Source organism: Lepidochelys kempii, chromosome 6 (genome assembly GCF_965140285.1).
Source record: "Lepidochelys kempii isolate rLepKem1 chromosome 6, rLepKem1.hap1, whole genome shotgun sequence".
NCBI classification, from domain to species: Eukaryota; Metazoa; Chordata; order Testudines; family Cheloniidae; genus Lepidochelys; species Lepidochelys kempii.
Genome location: NC_136385.1, coordinates 12,965,349 through 12,984,006, shown reverse-complemented (window position 1 = coordinate 12,984,006; position 18,658 = coordinate 12,965,349). Strand labels below are relative to the sequence as shown.

The 18,658-nt window shown below is 43.6% G+C and overlaps 1 protein-coding gene across 3 annotated transcripts in view; it reads left to right on the top strand.

The window, feature by feature from the left end:
• Nucleotides 1-18,658, top strand: part of ZFP91 (ZFP91 zinc finger protein, atypical E3 ubiquitin ligase) — a 31,739-nt gene that overhangs the window by 7,901 nt on the left and 5,180 nt on the right. Inside the window, exons 1-7 of one of the 3 annotated variants that reach the window (XM_073346739.2) lie at nt 6,445-6,646; nt 9,296-9,511; nt 9,806-9,842; nt 12,102-12,194; nt 13,103-13,231; nt 17,645-17,695; nt 18,168-18,246. In XM_073346739.2, the coding sequence (XP_073202840.1) occupies nt 6,574-6,646; nt 9,296-9,511; nt 9,806-9,842; nt 12,102-12,194; nt 13,103-13,231; nt 17,645-17,695; nt 18,168-18,246 (678 nt within the window). In that variant the 5' untranslated portion in view covers nt 6,445-6,573. Of the gene's footprint in view, nt 1-6,444; nt 6,647-9,295; nt 9,512-9,805; nt 9,843-12,101; nt 12,195-13,102; nt 13,232-17,644; nt 17,696-18,167; nt 18,247-18,658 lie in introns of those variants that run through there. The other 2 variants (XM_073346737.2, XM_073346736.1) reach the window with 2 other exon arrangements.

The window sequence follows — 18,658 nt, the reverse complement described above, 5'->3', positions numbered from 1 at the left end:
ACACACACGGACTCACTATCCTGCTGGTAATAGCTCATCCAAAGTGACCACTCTCCCTACTCCTTTTCTTTTTGGGAATACAGACTAACACGGCTGTTACTCTGAAACCAGCAGGAAAGTGAGTTTGTGTGTGGGGGGTGGAAGGTGAGAAAACCTGGATTTGTGCTGGAAATGGCCCAACTTGATGATCACTTTAGATAAGCTATTACCAGCAGGACAGTGGGGCGGGAGGAGGTATTGTTTCATGGTCTCTGTGTGTATATAATGTCTGCTGCAGTTTCCACGGTATGCATCCGATGAAGTGAGCTGTAGCTCACGAAAGCTCATGCTCTAATAAATTGGTTAGTCTCTAAGGTGCCACAAGTCCTCCTTTTCTTATTACAAATGTATCTTTTCTCCCAAGTGTTCATTACATATTGGAGTTAAAGGGATGATAAATTTTAAAACAACCTGACTAAAAATCCCTTCCTATCTCAGTTCTCCTGTGATGTCATAGTTCTCTAGTTACTATGGTCTGTCAGTGTGGACAAGATCTAAATTTCTAACTGAAAAAACAAGCCAAAGTCGTCTTGGGAAACCTTTTGAGTCTTTGTACATTACAAAAAGAAGAAAAAAGGGGCTTCAGGCCACTTTATTTCCTTTGCAGGTCACCTTTATGGTTGAGTGTGTAGTTTAACTCTGTATTTTCTATATCTTTGTGTTTAACTCTGCAGCCTTCACATTGCATTAATGCAGTGGTTCTCAATCTATTTATCATTCTGGTTCACATATGCAGCTCACTATGTTTTATGTGGGTTCCATCCACACAATATATATACTACCTTTATGGCCCTGAGGATGTCACATGGGCTGTAGCTATGTGCAGATTGGGCTGCAAGGGGCCCACAGGCTGAGAACCACTGCATTGATGGGATTTCCTTGGATTTTTCAGTCAAAAATGAAAAAGGACACGTGAAGTACGTGTATGGACATTGTATGAGGATTTGACCTGTTAGAGGTGGGGTGTAGTAATTTTTGTTCTCAGAAGGGGGTTGCGGTTGCAATGAAGCTTAAGGACCACTGGAATATTCAGATGCTTATAACTTACTTATGAATGATGACTGGTCTCATTAGGAGTTAGTCATCACAGATTTGAAAACTGAAATTTAAACTATGAGTTAAGCCTGAAAAAGTGTATTGGACTTGAATAACTCTAGTAGCCAGACTCATTCTTGAACTTCCCTAAAATACACTATATGTTGCATCCAAAAAGTTTCTAAAGTGCAAACCAGAGGAAATAGGGGCTTACCCTAGCCTCATTTTCAGCCTCATTTCCTAGCTGTGCCACAGCAGTAGAGTGAAATCGTATTTAATGCAACTTCATAGTCAGGTGATTGTACTAATTAAAAGTCTAAACATACATCCCAGAAAGCTAACTTATGTTAATACAGTTTTGTCTTCAGATTAATATCTCACTTGAAACTCTAAAGCACAAGTGAGTCTTTTTTCATTTACACTTAATTAATTTACACAGGTTAATTTCTGATTGTCTACGGTGTATGCATAGAATGTCACTTTCAAACACTCATAATATAAAGATGAAATTTTCAAAATTTAACAAAGGTTCTGCCCCTCACTTAAAAACCAAGTTTAGATGGTTCGGGTTTTTTGTACCTGGGGAGGTGGGAAACAAATAGATAAATGGCATATTTGTTATACTGTTGCAACTTTGAAAAAAAAAAAAGAGAGAGAAAGAAAAATGGATTTTTGCAACAAAATTACCTTTGGGCTGAGGTGGAGCATAAAATGCTCCTATCCTAAATAGGAGTCATAAATAAAAGTTCATGAACATCTGAAAATGGGTCTATAATGGGAAGGTCTGCAAACTTTATATAGCTTCCACTGGCAGTGAAATCAGCAATTCAAGATTAAAAAACAACACTGTTGTAAAAAGTAAATATAGCAAATTAAACAATTGCCATTTTAGTTCTTACAGTGATAGTGGTTGAAAGGGTCCCCAAACTGCTGCTGAAAAGGTACCATGCCACACTGAGGGAAAGGAGCAACTTAAAACTCACTTTCTTCGTTCCTTTTTCTTCCCTGTCTGCCTGTTTCTTTAACCCCTCCCCCTTCCACTGACTCTTGTCATCCTTCTGTTTAAGGGAGGATTGGAATTTTTGTTTTTAATTGATGGAATCTCAACTGTGCACTCTTGGGAGCTGGTGCATGGGGATGACACCATCAAAATAGCCCACCAAGCTAAGCAGAATGTGACTTGGCATGTTTGTCCTCAGCCAGTTCTAATGTGCAAATATCCCTTGAATCAGTCACTTCTAAAATACTGTTTTAGACTCTTCCCTCATCACATGATTCATTGAACCTGCTTATTGTCACTGGCTAACAGCAGCTGAAAAGTTTTAGCAATGATACATTTCTGGTGCACTTTGGAAGTCAAGCTAAAGCTTCAGTTGCAGATTCCACAGGAGACTGTGACTCTTAACAATGGAGCAAGTTACATTGGCTTTTCAGAAGACAAATGTAATAAAGGTTTTGACCCATTTTTGGTCTTTATGATGAATTATGTCTTTTTCCTGTCCAGTATCTGATACCTCTCCAGAATTTCACTTTCCTTTTCCTCCAATGTTCTGGTGCATTCACTTCAAGGAGCACTTGTCTGTGGAGTGTCTTTCTCTTCTGCTGGGACTCTTTGGTCAGCCAGCATGCTAAAATACAGATGCACTATGGTACTCTTACATAACTCATAGAATATCAGGGTTGGAAGGGACCTCAGGAGGTCATCTAGTCCAACCCCCTGCTCAAAAGCAGGACCCATCCCCAATTAAATCATCCCAGCCAGGGCTTTGTCAAGCCTGACCTTAAAAACTTCTAAGGAAGGAGATTCCACCACCTCCCTAGGCAATGCATTCCAGTGTTTCACCACCCTCCTAGTGAAAAAGTTTTTCCTAATATCCAACCTAAACCTCCCCCACTGCAACTTGAGACCATTACTCCTTGTCCTGTCCTCTTCCACCACTGAGAATAGTCTAGAACCATCCTCTCTGGAACCACCTCTCAGGTAGTTGAAAGCAGCTATCAAATCCGCCCTCATTCTTCTCTTCCGCAGACTAAACAATCCCAGTTCCCTCAGCCTCTCCTCATAAGTCATGTGTTCCAGACCCCTAATCATTTTTGTTGCCCTTAGCTGGACTCTCTCCAATTTATCCACATCCTTCTTGTAGTGTGGGGCCCAAAACTGGACACAGTACTCCAGATGAGGCCTCACCAATGTCGAATAGAGGGGGACAATCACGTCCCTCGATCTGCTCGCTATGCCCCTACTTATACATCCCAAAATACTATTGGCCTTCTTGGCAACAAGGGCACACTGCTGACTCATATCCAGCTTCTCGTCCACTGTCACCCCTAGGTCCTTTTCCGCAGAACTGCTGCCTAGCCATTCGGTCCCTAGTCTGTAGCTGTGCATTGGGTTCTTCCGTCCTAAGTGCAGGACCCTGCACTTATCCTTATTGAACCTCATCAAATTTCTTTTGGCCCAATCCTCCAATTTCTCTAGGTCCCTCTGTATCCTATCCCTGCCCTCCAGCGTATCTACCACGCCTCCCAGTTTAGTATCATCCGCAATTTTGCTGAGAGTGCAGTCCACACCATCCTCCAGATCATTTATGAAGATATTGAACAAAACCGGCCCCAGGACCGACCCCTGGGGCACTCCACTTGACACTGGCTGCCAACTAGACATGGTTGAAGAGATCAAGAATGTAGATAGACCAAGCTCCTGGAAAACTCCTCTTAAGGAAAAAGCTGGTATCGGACAATGGTACGCTACTGATGGATAAGAGAGTGTACTAAACTTGTGGAAATTTCACTGTTGCCTTCCAGTGAATTGTCATGAGAGCTGTGGGAATTAGATTTTTTTTTTTTTTTTGCCATGCTGCAGAAAGCTGAAGTTCAGAAGGAAAAAGTTGTCTCAAGCAATAGCAGAGTGGAGGGCTGCCAGAAGTACTTTAGCATTTAACCCTTTTGATATCTGGCTGCTTCAGCTACCCTTACATACATTTAAAATAAACTGAATAACTCTATGATTTGGGGTTTGAAGGAGAGGACTTCCTGATCTCTGTGAAAAATGCCCCAAAATCAGAACTTGCACAGTGAAGAAAACTGTTTACCTTGTGCATCTAGAGTTGGGACTCATGATGCCCAGCAGATGTTGTATTGAGTATGGAGGGTTATTTGAGCGCATTCAGTTGAGAGAAGTGAAACACTGAATGTCCAGAGCTCTGTCCGCTTTGTTAGCGTGGCATGGAACAATAAAAATTTCATAACAAATCTTTGCAGCTAACTCCCTTATTTTCAGTGGATGGCATTTTCTTTGCTTGTAGTAATATTTAAAACAGTTTAATGGTTATTGTGATGGAAGTGGAGCTACTCAGTAAATTACAAATGCAGTATGTTGACCTGATTATTGGGATGTTTACTATGTGAATGTATTTGTAATAGGGGACTGTAAGGGTAAACAAGTGGAAAGGGAGGAATGGCTCAAGATGAAAGCTGCTTCTCAGCAAACACTTAAGAGATAATGCCAGGATAGGGAAAGACCTGGAAACCAAAAAAACTGAGACAGAATTTAAACAAGGGACTCTGTCAGGAGACAAGGATAGGTGTTTGGGGTAGTTGTCCAGGAGAACCAAAGTAAGGCACCTGTGGAGGTGTCTGAAGAAGGTCACCAAATGCCCAGGTCAGCATCAGGAGATGGGAAGCCTTTGGGTAAGACTAAACATGAGTATAGACTGTTTGTTTTAAAAAAAATTTCTCTAAATGCTTTGTTCCTACTGTTAAAATAAACAATCCTTTAGTTTAAAAAGGCTGTTTGGTCACTATACACAAATGGTCATAGACTCCGGAAGGGAAGAACCATGGGTGCCAAACTCACTCAGACCTTCCTGGTAAGCATGGTTGATACACAGGATGCTGTAGCCCAGGGCCCAGTCCAGGGGTAGGTGAATCTCAAAGCAGAGAAGGAGTACCAGGTGGAGTTGTAATATATCTGCAGCACCTCCAGAGAAAAGGTAATAGCTTCCTCTAACACATTGGGTTATGTGAGCTAGACAAGAATATGACAGTGGAAGAAGGTGCTGCTTTTTCCTTTAAAGGATTCTCAGATCTATAGACACTGATTGCAGAGTTGTAATTGTTAGGGGCACATGAATACTGAATTGAAAGGCTGGCTTCTTCAAAAGAACCACTCTTTTCCTCTACAGAAATGGCTAAGCACTGTGAGGAGAAAACGCTTACTCCTACTGTGGTTCATTGGGATCTCTTCTTTAGGACTGATGAATTGCAGTGAACATCTGTTCTGAGTTCATCTATTAGTAAGGCTGAATGTTTGTTGCAGCTGCACCTTGCATGACACAACTGTGACTTTTACACACATGGCTCTGTATGTATCCAGGATAGTGAATTCTGGGGTTTATAATGATTTTAAACTAATAGATGTACATTAGTTCACAACAGCTTTTAATATAAAACAGAATATTTGACTTATCATAATTTCCCAGTATTCATCAAATATTTGTGTTTTGGCTGTACAGAAGCCAGCTTAACATGCAAAGAGCAATGAATTTGCTAGACAGTGATACCAAAGCAGAGGACCGTATGGAAATGAGAAATCAGGAAATGGCTTATTAAACATTTTTTATTTTGAACAAGTGCCATGAAATTGCCACATGTGTTGTTTTGAGTGTACTTTATACATGGTAACTCTGAGGCCTGTTTCAACTTGATTCACTGGATTAAAGTTTAAAATACTAGCTTTTGCTAGCCTGCCAGCCAAATAAATGTGTAGGACATACGTCCAATCTACAATGTGGTTAAACATTTTTCAAGCAGCAGAACAAGGGTTAACATTTATATAGAAGTGGCACTTGATATGGAATAATTTGAGATTCCCCTAAAGTATTTAAATGAAGGGACTGTTTGGTAACTGCACCAAAATGAGAGCGTTTTGAATTGAGACAGAAGTAAAGCAGAATAGGGCTAGAGATCTTAACATAAACTGAGCAGCAGATAAATCTTTTTCACTGTTTCACAGTAAACTTGCAATACTTCATACAGTCTAAGCCCCAGTCATTGATTACTTATTCTAACCATTGGCGGCGGGGCTTGAAAAATCCGCTTGCCGGAGATCAAGGGAAATTTTGCCTGGTCGGGGTGGAAGTGTTAAGCCACAATTTCTGCAGAATCCAAGTCTTCATCCTTTTAGGAAAAAAAGTATTTCTCAACCTTATGTCTGGGTGGCTAGGTGGGGACTTTTGAATATGACTCTCTGTGGGGCTGTATCCTAAGGATGCAGAGGGAACTATTGTGTTGCTGCTTAAACTTTAACCAGCAGCAGAGTGAAGTTACCAACACTTGTCTGTTTCACAGTTGCTATTCCCTACTTCTGGACAGCAGTGAAACTGTCAAGAATCAGGTCAGTTTAACAGTACTGCTGTTGTCAAGAAAGCTTTCTGAGTAGCAGTAGAGACAAGCATTTGAGCTATTATCTGTGGAGGACTCCAAAAAAGAGACTGCAAAATGAATACAGTAGAGAAGTACTCCTACAAACCTCCTCTACAACAAGAAGGAGGCCCTGGAATAGGAGAAATCAGTAAGTGCCTTTTTCGAATATCTGGAGAGAAGTAGAGCTTCAAGTTTTATCAGACCACTCTTAGCCAGAGGCTGATATAACAGATAATACCTCACATAGGGACTCCAGAGACAGCATCCTGGTAGAAATCCCAGCTGGTGCTTATGGAACACAGGTTTCTCACAGGAGACCTGACTCTCTTGAATTATTGGACAAATCTGTTGCAGTGCAGAAGAACACGAATATATTGAAGATCCATGATGGTTGGGTGGGGGGACAATGATATAATAGTTGGTTCACTTTGCCCATCAGACTTCATTAATTCTGGGACTCTGAATTAAGATATCAGAATGGTGCTTTTGATGGTTTTCACGCCCACATGCATATGGGCTGCTGTTTTCCTATTAGAATTCAGCCCTCATATCAAGAGAGGCTGACTGTCAGGGAGAGATGCACTTAATAACTGTCAAGTATTGGGGGGTAGCCATGTTAGTCTGTATCCACAGAAACAACAAGGAGTTCAGTGGCATTTTAAAGACTAACAGTTTTATTTGGGTATAAGCTTTCGTGGGTAAAAAACCCACTTCAGGTGCATGGAGTGAAAATTACAGATGCAGGCATTATTATACTGACACATGAAGAGAAAGGAGTTACCTCACAAGTGGAGAACCAGTGTTGACAGGGCCAATTCGATCAGGTATCCTGTCTCGGCCTATCGTTACAAAATTAGGACTGCCTCTTCTGCAGGTCCAAATGGAAAACACTTTTATGTATTTATAGTTGGGCAACTAAATTACATACTTAGCTAGGTTATTTACTTGCTTTGCCAGACTTTCCTAGAAAAGACAGTACGTACAAATCAGCTAAAATGGACAAGTAAAAAGGAAAGGATGGATGCTCAATTTGGATTGCAGGTCTCTCGGAGAGCTGCACTTTGTTCTAAAATAGTAATACAATACCTGAGCATAGCCAGCAATTCGTTTCTTCTGCACATCAGGATTCACTAATTGTGAAGAAGCACATGGCTTCAATGGGGCTAATCTGATGGCAAGTGGGAAATGAAAAAAAAAAATCTTTGAGTTACTGGGGCACAAAAGGTTTTTCTGAAAGTTGCTCCCACAACTGTTCTACCAGTTTTATTGACTTCCCAAACATTTACATATGGGGATCAATCTGAAATGCATCAGCCCAAAAGGAACAACTTGTAGTAGTTATAAAGGAGTGAAAATGCAGGTTAAGAATGTGAGGGCTTGTTAAAATTGTTACAGGTGATTTTGTTGTTGCTTGTTTTTGCATAGAAACCAGCAAGTCTCACTCAGCTCAGATTCTTCGATGTTTGCAATGTGTAAATTTCAGTTTAAACAGCAGTGTTTGGGGATTCTATGAATAAGATTTTCAATGTGGGCCAAACTTTTGCAGGTCTTTCATAAAACTTGCTTACTGAAATCTGTTATTTTAGTGCTTTATAATAAATTATAGAGTGATGGTTGAGGACAAAGGGCAACAAAGATGATCATGGGCATGGAATGGCTTCCATACGAGGAGAAACTAAAAAGACTAAGGCTGTTTGGCTTAGAAAAGACACAACTAAGGAGGCATATGATAGCAGTTTCTAACATCATGAATGGTTTTGAAAAAGTAAATAGAGGGGTTTTGTTTACCCTTTCCCTCAATACAAAAACCACAGGCCACCCAGTGAAATTAATAGGCAGCGATTTTAATACAAACAGGAGGAGGTACTTTTCATACAATGCACAGTTACAGAACTCATTACCAGGGGATGCTGTAGTGGCCAAAAAGTATAACTGGGTTAAAAAAAGAACTAGATAAGTTCATGGAGGATAGGCCCATCAATGGGTATTAGCCAAGGTGGTCAGGTACCCCAACCTTATGCTTTGTGTGACCCTAAACCTCTGACTGTCAGAAGCTGGGAGTGGAAGATCGGTGGATCTCTCCAAAATTTCCCTGTTCTGTACACTCACCTTGAAGCTCTGGTACTGTCAGAGACAGGATACTGGGCTAGATGGATGATTTTTCTGACCCAGTGTGGCAGGTTTTGTGTTAAGTCTTTTTCATGTGAGCCTTAGCTTGAGAAACTTAATTTTTAAAAACATCAGATTATTTTGTTTTCTTTAGTCTGAGTTAGAGATCAGGATGGCTTCCAGAGAAAATACATGGGTAGAAAAATTTGAGTAGCAGCCATGTTAGTCTGTATCCACAAAAAGAAAAGGAGCACTTGTGGCACCTTAGAGACTAACACATTTATTTCAGCATAAGCTTTCGTGAGCTACAACTCACTTCATCGGATGCATATAGTGGAAAAAGCAAACAAACAAAAAACAAAAGCTTATGCTCAACTAAATTTGGTAGTCTCTAAGGTGCCACAAGTACTCCTTTTCTTTTTATGGGTAGAAAAGTGTGATAAGACTCTGTTTATATGCTGTGCAAAGAGTTCTTCTCTGTGAGGTGAAGGATATGGCCTGTAGCCTATCTGTATCACTTTGCAGTGTTACAGTCCAGATCCTCAGCCTTCCACCCACTTACTGAACATAGAGGGACATCTCCATTATAGAATAAGCAACAAACTGGTGGAGATATGGCCAGCAAAGTGTAGAGATGGGTTTGTGTTCATTGTTAACCTAGGAATTGTTTTGTGTGTTTCCCGCATAGATCCCAAAGAAGAGAGGGAGGAGGAAGAGGTTTCCACCATCCTCACCCACGGGTCTCCCGTCAGTACAGCCAGGCCCGGCCGAGGCTGGCGCAGCAGCAGGACAGCTGCTGCTGCTCGCCAACGTGACACAGAAAATTCACGCAGCTCCAGGTCCAAGACTGGATCCCTGCAGCTCATCTGCAAGTCAGAACCAAACACTGATCAGCTTGAGTATGGTATGTAGCAATTAGGGGAGTGGGAAATATTGGGATTAAAGTGTGAACAATGCCAGCAGGACAGTTTGAGGCTGATAAGTTAAGTGTGGGAGACTGGTGCCAAAACACAAGCAATGTATTAGAGACCACTGGCAAAAAGCATGGTGCCTTGCTATCCTGAGCATATTCTCATAAACTGCAGCACATCCTAGTGCTGAAGATTGGCAGAAATACTTCCAAATGTATATGCACATTGCAGTCTGGTCTGTGTCCCTTGTGAACAGTGATTAAAAACCTAATGGCTTTTCTTTTCAGAGATCACGGAAGAGCATCAGTCTCCAACTGGAATCAGGTAGGATACTCTGGTTTGGGCCTTTTTCTTTTTGGTTAAGGCTATGGGAAAAGATGTGGTAACTTTGGAACCATTCAAAGTGATAACTCTTCAATCTAAAGGATCCTGAGCTTTCTGTGGAAGGACCTGTTCAGTTTCCATTTTCATTCAATTTTGCATCTTTCCTCATTTCCCTGGATTGGTGGTGACATCTTTATAAAGTGGAGCAGTGGTTTTCAAGCTTTTTTCTGGCAACAAGGTTGAAGAAAATTATTGATCCCTGTGACCCAACAGAGCTGGGATGAGGGGTTTGGGGTGTGGGAGGTGCTCAGGGCTAGGGCAGGGGGGGTTGGGTTGCAGGAGGAGGTCAGGACTCTGGGTTGGGGCCAGGGATGAGGCGTTTGGGTTGCAGGAGGGGGCTCGGTTTGGGGAGGCTCAGGGCTGGGGCAGGGGGTGGGGTCTGGGCTGGGGGTGCAGGCTCTGGAGTGGGGCCAGGGATGAGGAGTTTGGTGTGCAGGAAGGGGCTCTGGGTTGGGGGTTCAGGGCTGGGGCACGGGGTTGGAGTGCGGGGTTACCTTGGGCGGCTCCCAGTCAGTGGCATAGTGGGGGTGCTAAGGCAGGCTTTCTGCCTATCCTGGCTCTGCAGACCACACTGTGTCCTGGAAGTGGCCAGCAGCAGGTCTGGCTCCTATGTGGAGGTGCGCAAGCAGCTCTGCTCAGCTCTCACCCGCAGACACACTCTCCCCTGCCCACTCCCAAACTCTGAGTCGGGGCGGGGGCAGCATGCAGAGCCCCGTGGTCCCCCCACCTAGGAGCCAGACCTGCTGCTGGATACTTCCGGGGCACAGCACATTGTGAAAACAGGTAGGGACTAGCCTGCCTTTGCCTGTCAGCACCACCCACAGGACTGTTAACGGCCCGGTCGGTGGTGCTGACCAGAGCCGCCGTGACCCAGTGCCTTACATTCCATGATCCAGTACTGGGTTGCAACCCGCAGTTTTAAAACCACTGACGTAGAGGACGAGGTGATGGTGTGGGGATGTAAATAATACAGCGTGGATTTTATCCAGGCTTACTACATAGCAATGGGGCTCCTTCTTCAATAGATCCTATAATCAGGTTGCTTGGTGGCCCATTGTTGCTAGAGCCTAGTAAATCTTGAAAAGGTAAAGCAGGCTCGTGTTCCCATCAGGCTGTTTAGTCAGAGTCTGATGTGCTGTACCTAGAGGGTCTATTTTGAAGCTGTCTCTGCATACTGTCACAGTGCAGGGCAACTGCATCTCTAGTCCCCCTCCATGGTCCACAAAGGGAACGCACTCTCAGGCTTTTGGCTCCCTATCTGTCATCTCTCCTGCAGGAGACCCATATTGCTTTCCCTCCCAACTCTGGGGTATTCCCAGGCTGCACAGCTCCCTGACTACGCTGAATTTCCCCCAAAGGCAGACTGCCTTAGCAGGCCGCTTTGGCTTTCTCTTCAGAGGTTGTAAGCAATGTCACTGCCACAATTAAGTTACCACATTGCTCTTTCTAAGCAGCCACATATATTCTTCAGTTAAAAGCATTCCCTAGAACATGAAAACAATAGGAGAACTTACATGCATGCTAACAAGCTTACCAGAGATTCCCCAACCCTAACAAGGGCTCTGGCAGTTCTTCAGACCACACCAGGATTATTTTTTTTTCCCCAGTGGTTACAAATTCATAACCACATTGACTCAGAACAAGGACTCCCATGAATCTAAGAGTCATTCTCTTATCCACTTTGGGCCTTTTAATCTGTCCTCTCATAAGTGGTCAGCAGACAAAAGGTCTTCTCCCCTCAGTGCATGAGTTCAGTGCATCTCCAGAGGAGTTTACAGTTGCACACACCTCCCCCTAGGGACTTCCTGGGAAACCCACTTTAAAAAATTCACATTATTTCAGATAGTCCTTGTAAGCTCTGGGAGGGGTTCTGAGCTTCAATTAGTCATCCCACCTCCCATTCCCCACCCCCCCTGCAGAGATGTTTCATAATAATACAGGTGTATTTTCAACACGGTGAACTCCTAAGATACTTAAACCTAATTCAGTAAGGTTCAACTTAATTCCATAAGTTTTGGCCAGGATATAGGAGGAAATTGTCGTGTCACATGTCCCCTTCCTTATTCTGTATAGTCTGTTCATTTTCCCTAAACAGTCTTGGCTGAAGGATATCCTCCCCTATTCCAGGGAGTGTCATACAATGACTTATTTCATATATAAGCCGTTCTACTACCTCTTCTTTTGCCTTCTCCATCATAGCAGTGATGAAGAGGAGGAGATGCTGATCAGTGAAGAAGAGATTCCCTTCAAAGATGACCCAAGAGACGAAACCTACAAACCCCATTTAGAAAGGTATGCTGGATTATATACATGCATAGTTTGCAAGACCAGAAGGGACCATTATGATCATCTACTCTGACATCCTGCAGAAAACAGGCCAAAGAACCTCTCCACATAGTATCTACATCAAGTCTAGAACTTTATTCGAGCTATAGCATATATTTTGAAAGAAAGATGGTTCTCTTTTAGTCCAGATTGATGAGTCTCCACTGCTTAGAGCTAACAGGACAGTTATCTTATTGAACAGCTCAGGTGACTTGGGTTTGAGTGCCGCTGTCTACCAGCTTGTCCCTGAACCTTGGTTTGAGATATCCCTGTCTCTGCAGGGAGGTGTATGTAACATTTTGTATAGGAGTCCAAAGTTGCCTATTGAACTCCCTCCCCTCATCATCCTTAATTAAAAGCATAGGTCAGAAGGAATATGACAGGGGGAGGCACTAGGTATGGTTACTACAATTCATATGAAAAGTTAACACCATCAATTTGGGCTTGAATAGGGACTGGAAGTGGCTGGCTCACTGCAAAAGCAATTTTCCCTCTCTTGGTAATGACACCTCCTCATCAATTATTGGGAGTGGACTACATCCACCCTGGCTAATAAATTGGCCTTCAACATTGGTTCTCCACTTGTAAGGTAACTCTTCATGTGCCAATATATATTTATGCCTGTATCTGTAATTTTCATTCCATGCATCTGAAGAAGTTTTTTTTTACCCACGAAAGCTTATGCCCAAATAAATCTTAGTCTTTAGGTGCCACTGGACTCCTCATTGTTTTTACTAAAGTTGTGCAGTTTCCAGGGATTGCTCAGGTGGGGCGAGAGGGAGAGCAGTGGTGTTGCAGTGTAAATGCAGAGGGCATTAAGACAGATGGAGGATTTCTGCTGAGTACTAGAGTGTATCATATTTGTATCTTTGCAGGGATGCTCCAAAGCCAAGGAGGAAAGCGGGCAAGGGGAAGGAAGAAAAAGAGAAACAGAAGGAGATTAAAGTGGAGGTGGAGGTGAAAGAAGAAAGTGAGTTTCGGGGAGATGAGGAGCCACCCAGGAAGTGAGTAAAAGATTCCAGGAACAGCTATTCCTGCATGTATGTTTTTGCCTAGGCATTCTGGCCAGTGTCTTACAAACATTAAGAAGCTCTTCTCTTTAGCAACTGAGTGAAATCAGCTGGGATGCATCTAGGGCTGTGGTTTGCAACCTTTTTTTTCCCTTGAATTTGCAGACCCCTAAAAAATTTTGAATGGAAGTGCCAGACCCCTTTAGAAATTGACATAGTCTGCAGACCCCCAGGGGTCCGCAGACCACAGGTTGAAAACCACTGATCTAGGTTCAGGGGTTTCCAAACTGGAGTGTATGTGCCACTGGAGGTACGCGAGCTTAGTGTTCCATCAGTTCACTTCCCAACAATTTAAGAAGGTGGTGCATGAACCAATAAATTTGGGATCCGCTGGTCTAAGTCAAGGCCTCACTTTAGCACAGGGGTAGGCAACCTATGTCACATGTGCCAAAAGCGGCACACAAGCTGATTTTCAGTGGCACTCACACTGCCCCGGTCCTGGTCACCAGTCCGGGGGGCTCTGCGTTTTAATGTAATTTTAAATGAAGCTTCTTAAACATTTTAAAAACCTTATTTACTTTACATACAAGAATCGTTTAGTTGTATATTATAGACTTCTAGAAAGAGACCTAAAAACATTAAAATGTTTCAATGTTCCGGTATCAATGTTCAATGTTTTCAATGTTCCGGTATCAAGTGGAGTGCCCCAGGGGTCGGTCCTGGGGCCGGTTTTATTCAATATCTTCATAAATGATCTGGAGGATGGTGTGGATTGCACTCTCAGCAAATTTGCGGATGATACTAAACTGGGAGGAGTGGTAGATACGCTGGAGGGGAGGGATAGGATACAGAAGGACCTAGACAAATTGGAGGATTGGGCCAAAAGGAATCTGATGAGGTTCAATAAGGATAAGTGCAGGGTCCTGCACTTAGGACGGAAGAACCCAATGCACAGCTACAGACTAGGGACCGAATGGCTAGGCAGCAGTTCTGCAGAAAAGGACCTAGGGGTGACAGTGGACGAGAAGCTGGATATGAGTCAGCAGTGTGCCCTTGTTGCCAAGAAGGCCAATGGCATTTTGGGATGTATAAGTAGGGGCATAGCGAGCAGATCGAGGGACGTGATCGTTCCCCTCTATTCGACATTGGTGAGGCCTCATCTGGAGTACTGTGTCCAGTTTTGGGCCCCACACTTCAAGAAGGATGTGGATAAATTGGAGAGAGTCAGCGAAGGGCAACAAAAATGATTAGGGGACTGGAACACATGAGTTATGAGGAGAGGCTGAGGGAGCTGGGATTGTTTAGCCTGCAGAAGAGAAGAATGAGGGGGGATTTGATAGCTGCTTTCAACTACCTGAAAGGGGGTTCCAAAGAGGATGGCTCTAGACTGTTCTCAATGGTAGCAGATGACAGAACGAGGAGTAATGGTCTCAAGTTGCAGTGGGGGAGGTTTAGATTGGATATTAGGAAAAACTTTTTCACTAAGAGGGTGGTGAAACACTGGAATGCGTTACCTAGGGAGGTGGTAGAATCTCCTTCCTTAGAGGTTTTTAAGGTCAGGCTTGACAAAGCCCTGGCTGGGATGATTTAACTGGGAATTGGTCCTGCTTTGAGCAGGGGGTTGGACTAGATGACCTTCTGGGGTCCCTTCCAACCCTGATATTCTATGATTCTATGATTCTATGTATTACTGGCACGCAAAACTTTAAATTAGAGTGAATAAATGAAGACTCGGCACACTACTTCTGAAAGGATGCCGACCCCTGCTCTAGCATGACGTAATCTCGAGAGAACTTCTAGATGGGAGAGGAAGAAGAGCAGGTCTCCCTCTGCTGGACTACACTGCCAAAAAATAAGCTGTTTGTGGAGTTTAGTCCCCAGCTGTGGTATCTGTTAAGCTGTGGTTGATTATATTTCTGCAACTCTAATATTGAAGTACAGTAGGCCTCAGAAAAGTAACTCTTCTAAACCCTGGCTTTGTGTGGCTCCCTGATATCTTCAGTGACTCCAGATCAAATATGCTCAGTTTGAGGAATTAAAATTATGCCATTCCTGTGAGCTCATTCTGAGATCTAACAGTCCCTGTGGGTTCTTACTAGCTCACATACCACCAACAATAAAAATTCAGCAAACACAATGTTATTAACAATTCTGCTTTGTGAGCCAGGAAAGAATCCATCTCGCTGCTATAAATGTGCTTGTGCTGCAGTGTTAACAGAAGTAACAAGTTACTTTAGGCAGGTCTGTTGCATAAGGTGGTGCCGTTTTTATACAGTTGTTCTTCAGAGCAGAACCACACTTAAAGCTTTTTGTGTCTGGATGTGTGTTGGTGTCACGGAGTCACCGGGTCAATGCCCCTGGAACTACTCTGTATGTAGCCAGTCGGGACTCTGGGGGAGCATGCCTCCTCTCTCTGAACATACTGTCTCCAGAGCAAGAAGCTTGCACAGCTTTGACCTTCCTAGGTCTGACCTTGGAGCATTCAGCATCCCCTTGCACGCCGTGCGCTTCCCGTAGCAAGTCCGCACAGACAGGGCTCCTGGGGAAGCCAGAGGGCCCTGCACCTCAACTCTGCAGTCAGATGTGACTCTCAGCCAGCCGGTAAACAGAAGGTTTATCAATCAACAAGAACACAGCATAGAATAGATTTTGCTATGACGGAAATCAGTGACTTTCAGGCAAGTCCATCTTGGAAATCCTGGGCCAGATGCCCTAAATTCCCCCTCTTCCAGTCCCCCTATGCAGACTTTCAGTGACCTGACCTCCCGACAACCCCCTTGTTGCTCCTCCTCCTTCTCTTTGTCACCTGGTTATATCCCCGCTCCTGGGTTTCAGATTACATAGGTGCAAACAGCTGGGCAGCCTCACCTGTCCTGAGGGCCTCAGTAAAAATCACACACCCAATTCCCACCACGGCAGTATCGGTGCAGTAAACAGGGAAACTGAGGTACACACAGTATTAGTATAGGACAGTAAGACTCACGTACAACATAACAAGGTGAATAAAACCCCACTTCGTCACAGTTGGACAATCATGTGAGCAACAGTGTTCAATTCTTGAGTGCTCGATTATTGTAAACTAGAGGGTGCTGAGAGAAAAGCAACAAAACACCATTAGAGTGGAAAAGATTCTTACGACATACATCATATCAATCCTTTAATATATCTCTTTCACAAAAGAGCTGTCTTACTCCAAATCTTCTTGTGTCCAAGTCACACCTGATTGCTTTTCTGAGACAAGGTTTTTGCTATTTTTTTTATGACTGTTAGCTGTGCGGAGCAGATAGCAATGAAGAGTGAGCTGGCTTCTGTAGATTAGCTTGGCTATTAACATTCACTGAGAGCAGAAGCTCTTGTGCTTATATACAAGCCAAAAGGGACCTTACTTAACTTTCAGATCCCAATTTGTTTTCTGGACAGTTAAAAACACCTCCTATAAACTGAGCAAACTTGATAGTGTCATTGAGAAGCTTGACGGTCCCAGGTACTGTCACATCAGAGAATCCTGAATCAGAGCGACCTCTTCTGTTAGGTCATCTAAGCCATACCCTTCACCACTGTCAGTGCAGGCTCCGATTTCGTTGCTTCTCTGTGGTGCCTGTGTGTTAACAGCTTTTATTTCTTTTTCACTACACAGAAATGTTTTGTGACTATTCATATATGTTTTAAAGTTTCTCTGTGAGCTCTTCGGTACAGGCACAGTCTTTTCTACGTGTTTATATGGTATCTAGCATCTTGATGGCCTCTGAGTGCTACACAACAAATAATTGATCTATATGACATGAATACTTGGCTGCAGGGAAAAACAGATGGAAAAAGCACAATTTCCTGAGGACCTTTTTTGATCTTTCAACCCTTCGTTCTGCTTGAGATCCAGAGCAGTGGGTATAGAAGCTAGCTACGCGGACTGAACATAGCTGGATTGGTGGGTTTGGCACCCTCTAGTGGCATAAGAATACAAAAACCAAAGTTCTTGTTAATAGTTCTTATGGAGGGAACATCCCTGTGTGAGTGGGACATTCCCACTGGAAGAAAAACCCCTATCACTTGGAGATCCTCTAGTGTAGCGTGCTGGGGGCTGAAACATGTCTTAAAGTTTGGATAGATGCTGGTTATCTGAGGTCATATACGCTATATGACCCTGATCCAAAGGCTGTGGAGGTAAGTGCAAAGACTCTCATTGACCTCTGTGGGCTTTGGATCAGGCCTGTGGAAGCTATTCCCTGCTCTCCCCCCCCCCCTTCCCCCCCCGACTGAGACTTTCTGGGGCTTTGAAATGGTGTATTTCTTCCATGACACAGAGCCGTGCTCTGGATTGCTCATGTGGAGAAGGCTTCCCTATTCCATCTCAGGTGTGCCTTGCAAAGGAGAATAATTTTTAATCCTATCTCTGTAATCCTGTCACAGGAGGGGAAGGAGGAGAAAAGATGACAAGAGCCCACGGCTGCCTAAAAGAAGGTGAGTGTGACTTACTTTTCTCCACCTTCCTTACTATAGATTTTAGTCCTTTCCATTTCTTGTGTGGAGAACCCCCTCAGAACCAGCTATTTTCATACATGTTTTTATTGAGCATAGTTTAGAAATAATTGTAGCTCTCTCTAAAACCACCATGATGGATTCTTGCAGTCAGGTCATTTTGAGTTGGTCGGTAGCATGGCAGAAGCCAATGATAAGGCTACGGGTGCTCTGTCACTGTCATCTCTTAGGTGATGAGCACGTGGCTAAAACCCATGAGCAGTCCTAGGGGTGGAGAGCTACAGGGGAGAGCACAAGCTGAAATGTGCTGACTCACAAGATGGTTGATCCGGAGACCATGTCACTTCCACATTTTTGGTGAACTGCAATGGCTTTCTTGTTTAATCTAGTACTGCATCTACTTCACATTTTCCAACTAACCTCCCTGTGCATTACTCTCCCATGTACTTCTTAGGAAGAAGCCTCCAATACAGTATGTACGGTGTGAGATGGAAGGCTGCGGCACAGTCCTCGCCCACCCTCGCTATTTGCAGGTCAGTCAGGCTCTTCCACTCGTTTGGATCTGGGGTCAAGGAGCTGCCACTCTTTCATCTTTCACTGCAGTGTTCCTTTTTAATGTAGTTTGCTAAGGGAGGCACTGGTTTAGGAGGTGGTGCACTGCACTGGGACTCAGGAGTTTTGGGTTCTGTTCCTAGCTCTGGCAGAGGCCCATTGGGTGACCTTGGGCAAGTCACTTTCCCTCCCTGTGCCTCAGTTTCCCTGTCTGTAAAATGGGGATAATATGCTGACCTCTTTTTGTAAAGTGCTTTGAGATCTACTGATGAAAAGCACTATAGAAGAGCTAGGTGTTATTCTGTATTCGAAAAAGAAAAGGAGGACTTGTGGCACCTTAGAGACTAACCAATTTATTTGAGCATGAACTTTCGTGAGCTGTAGGTGCCACAA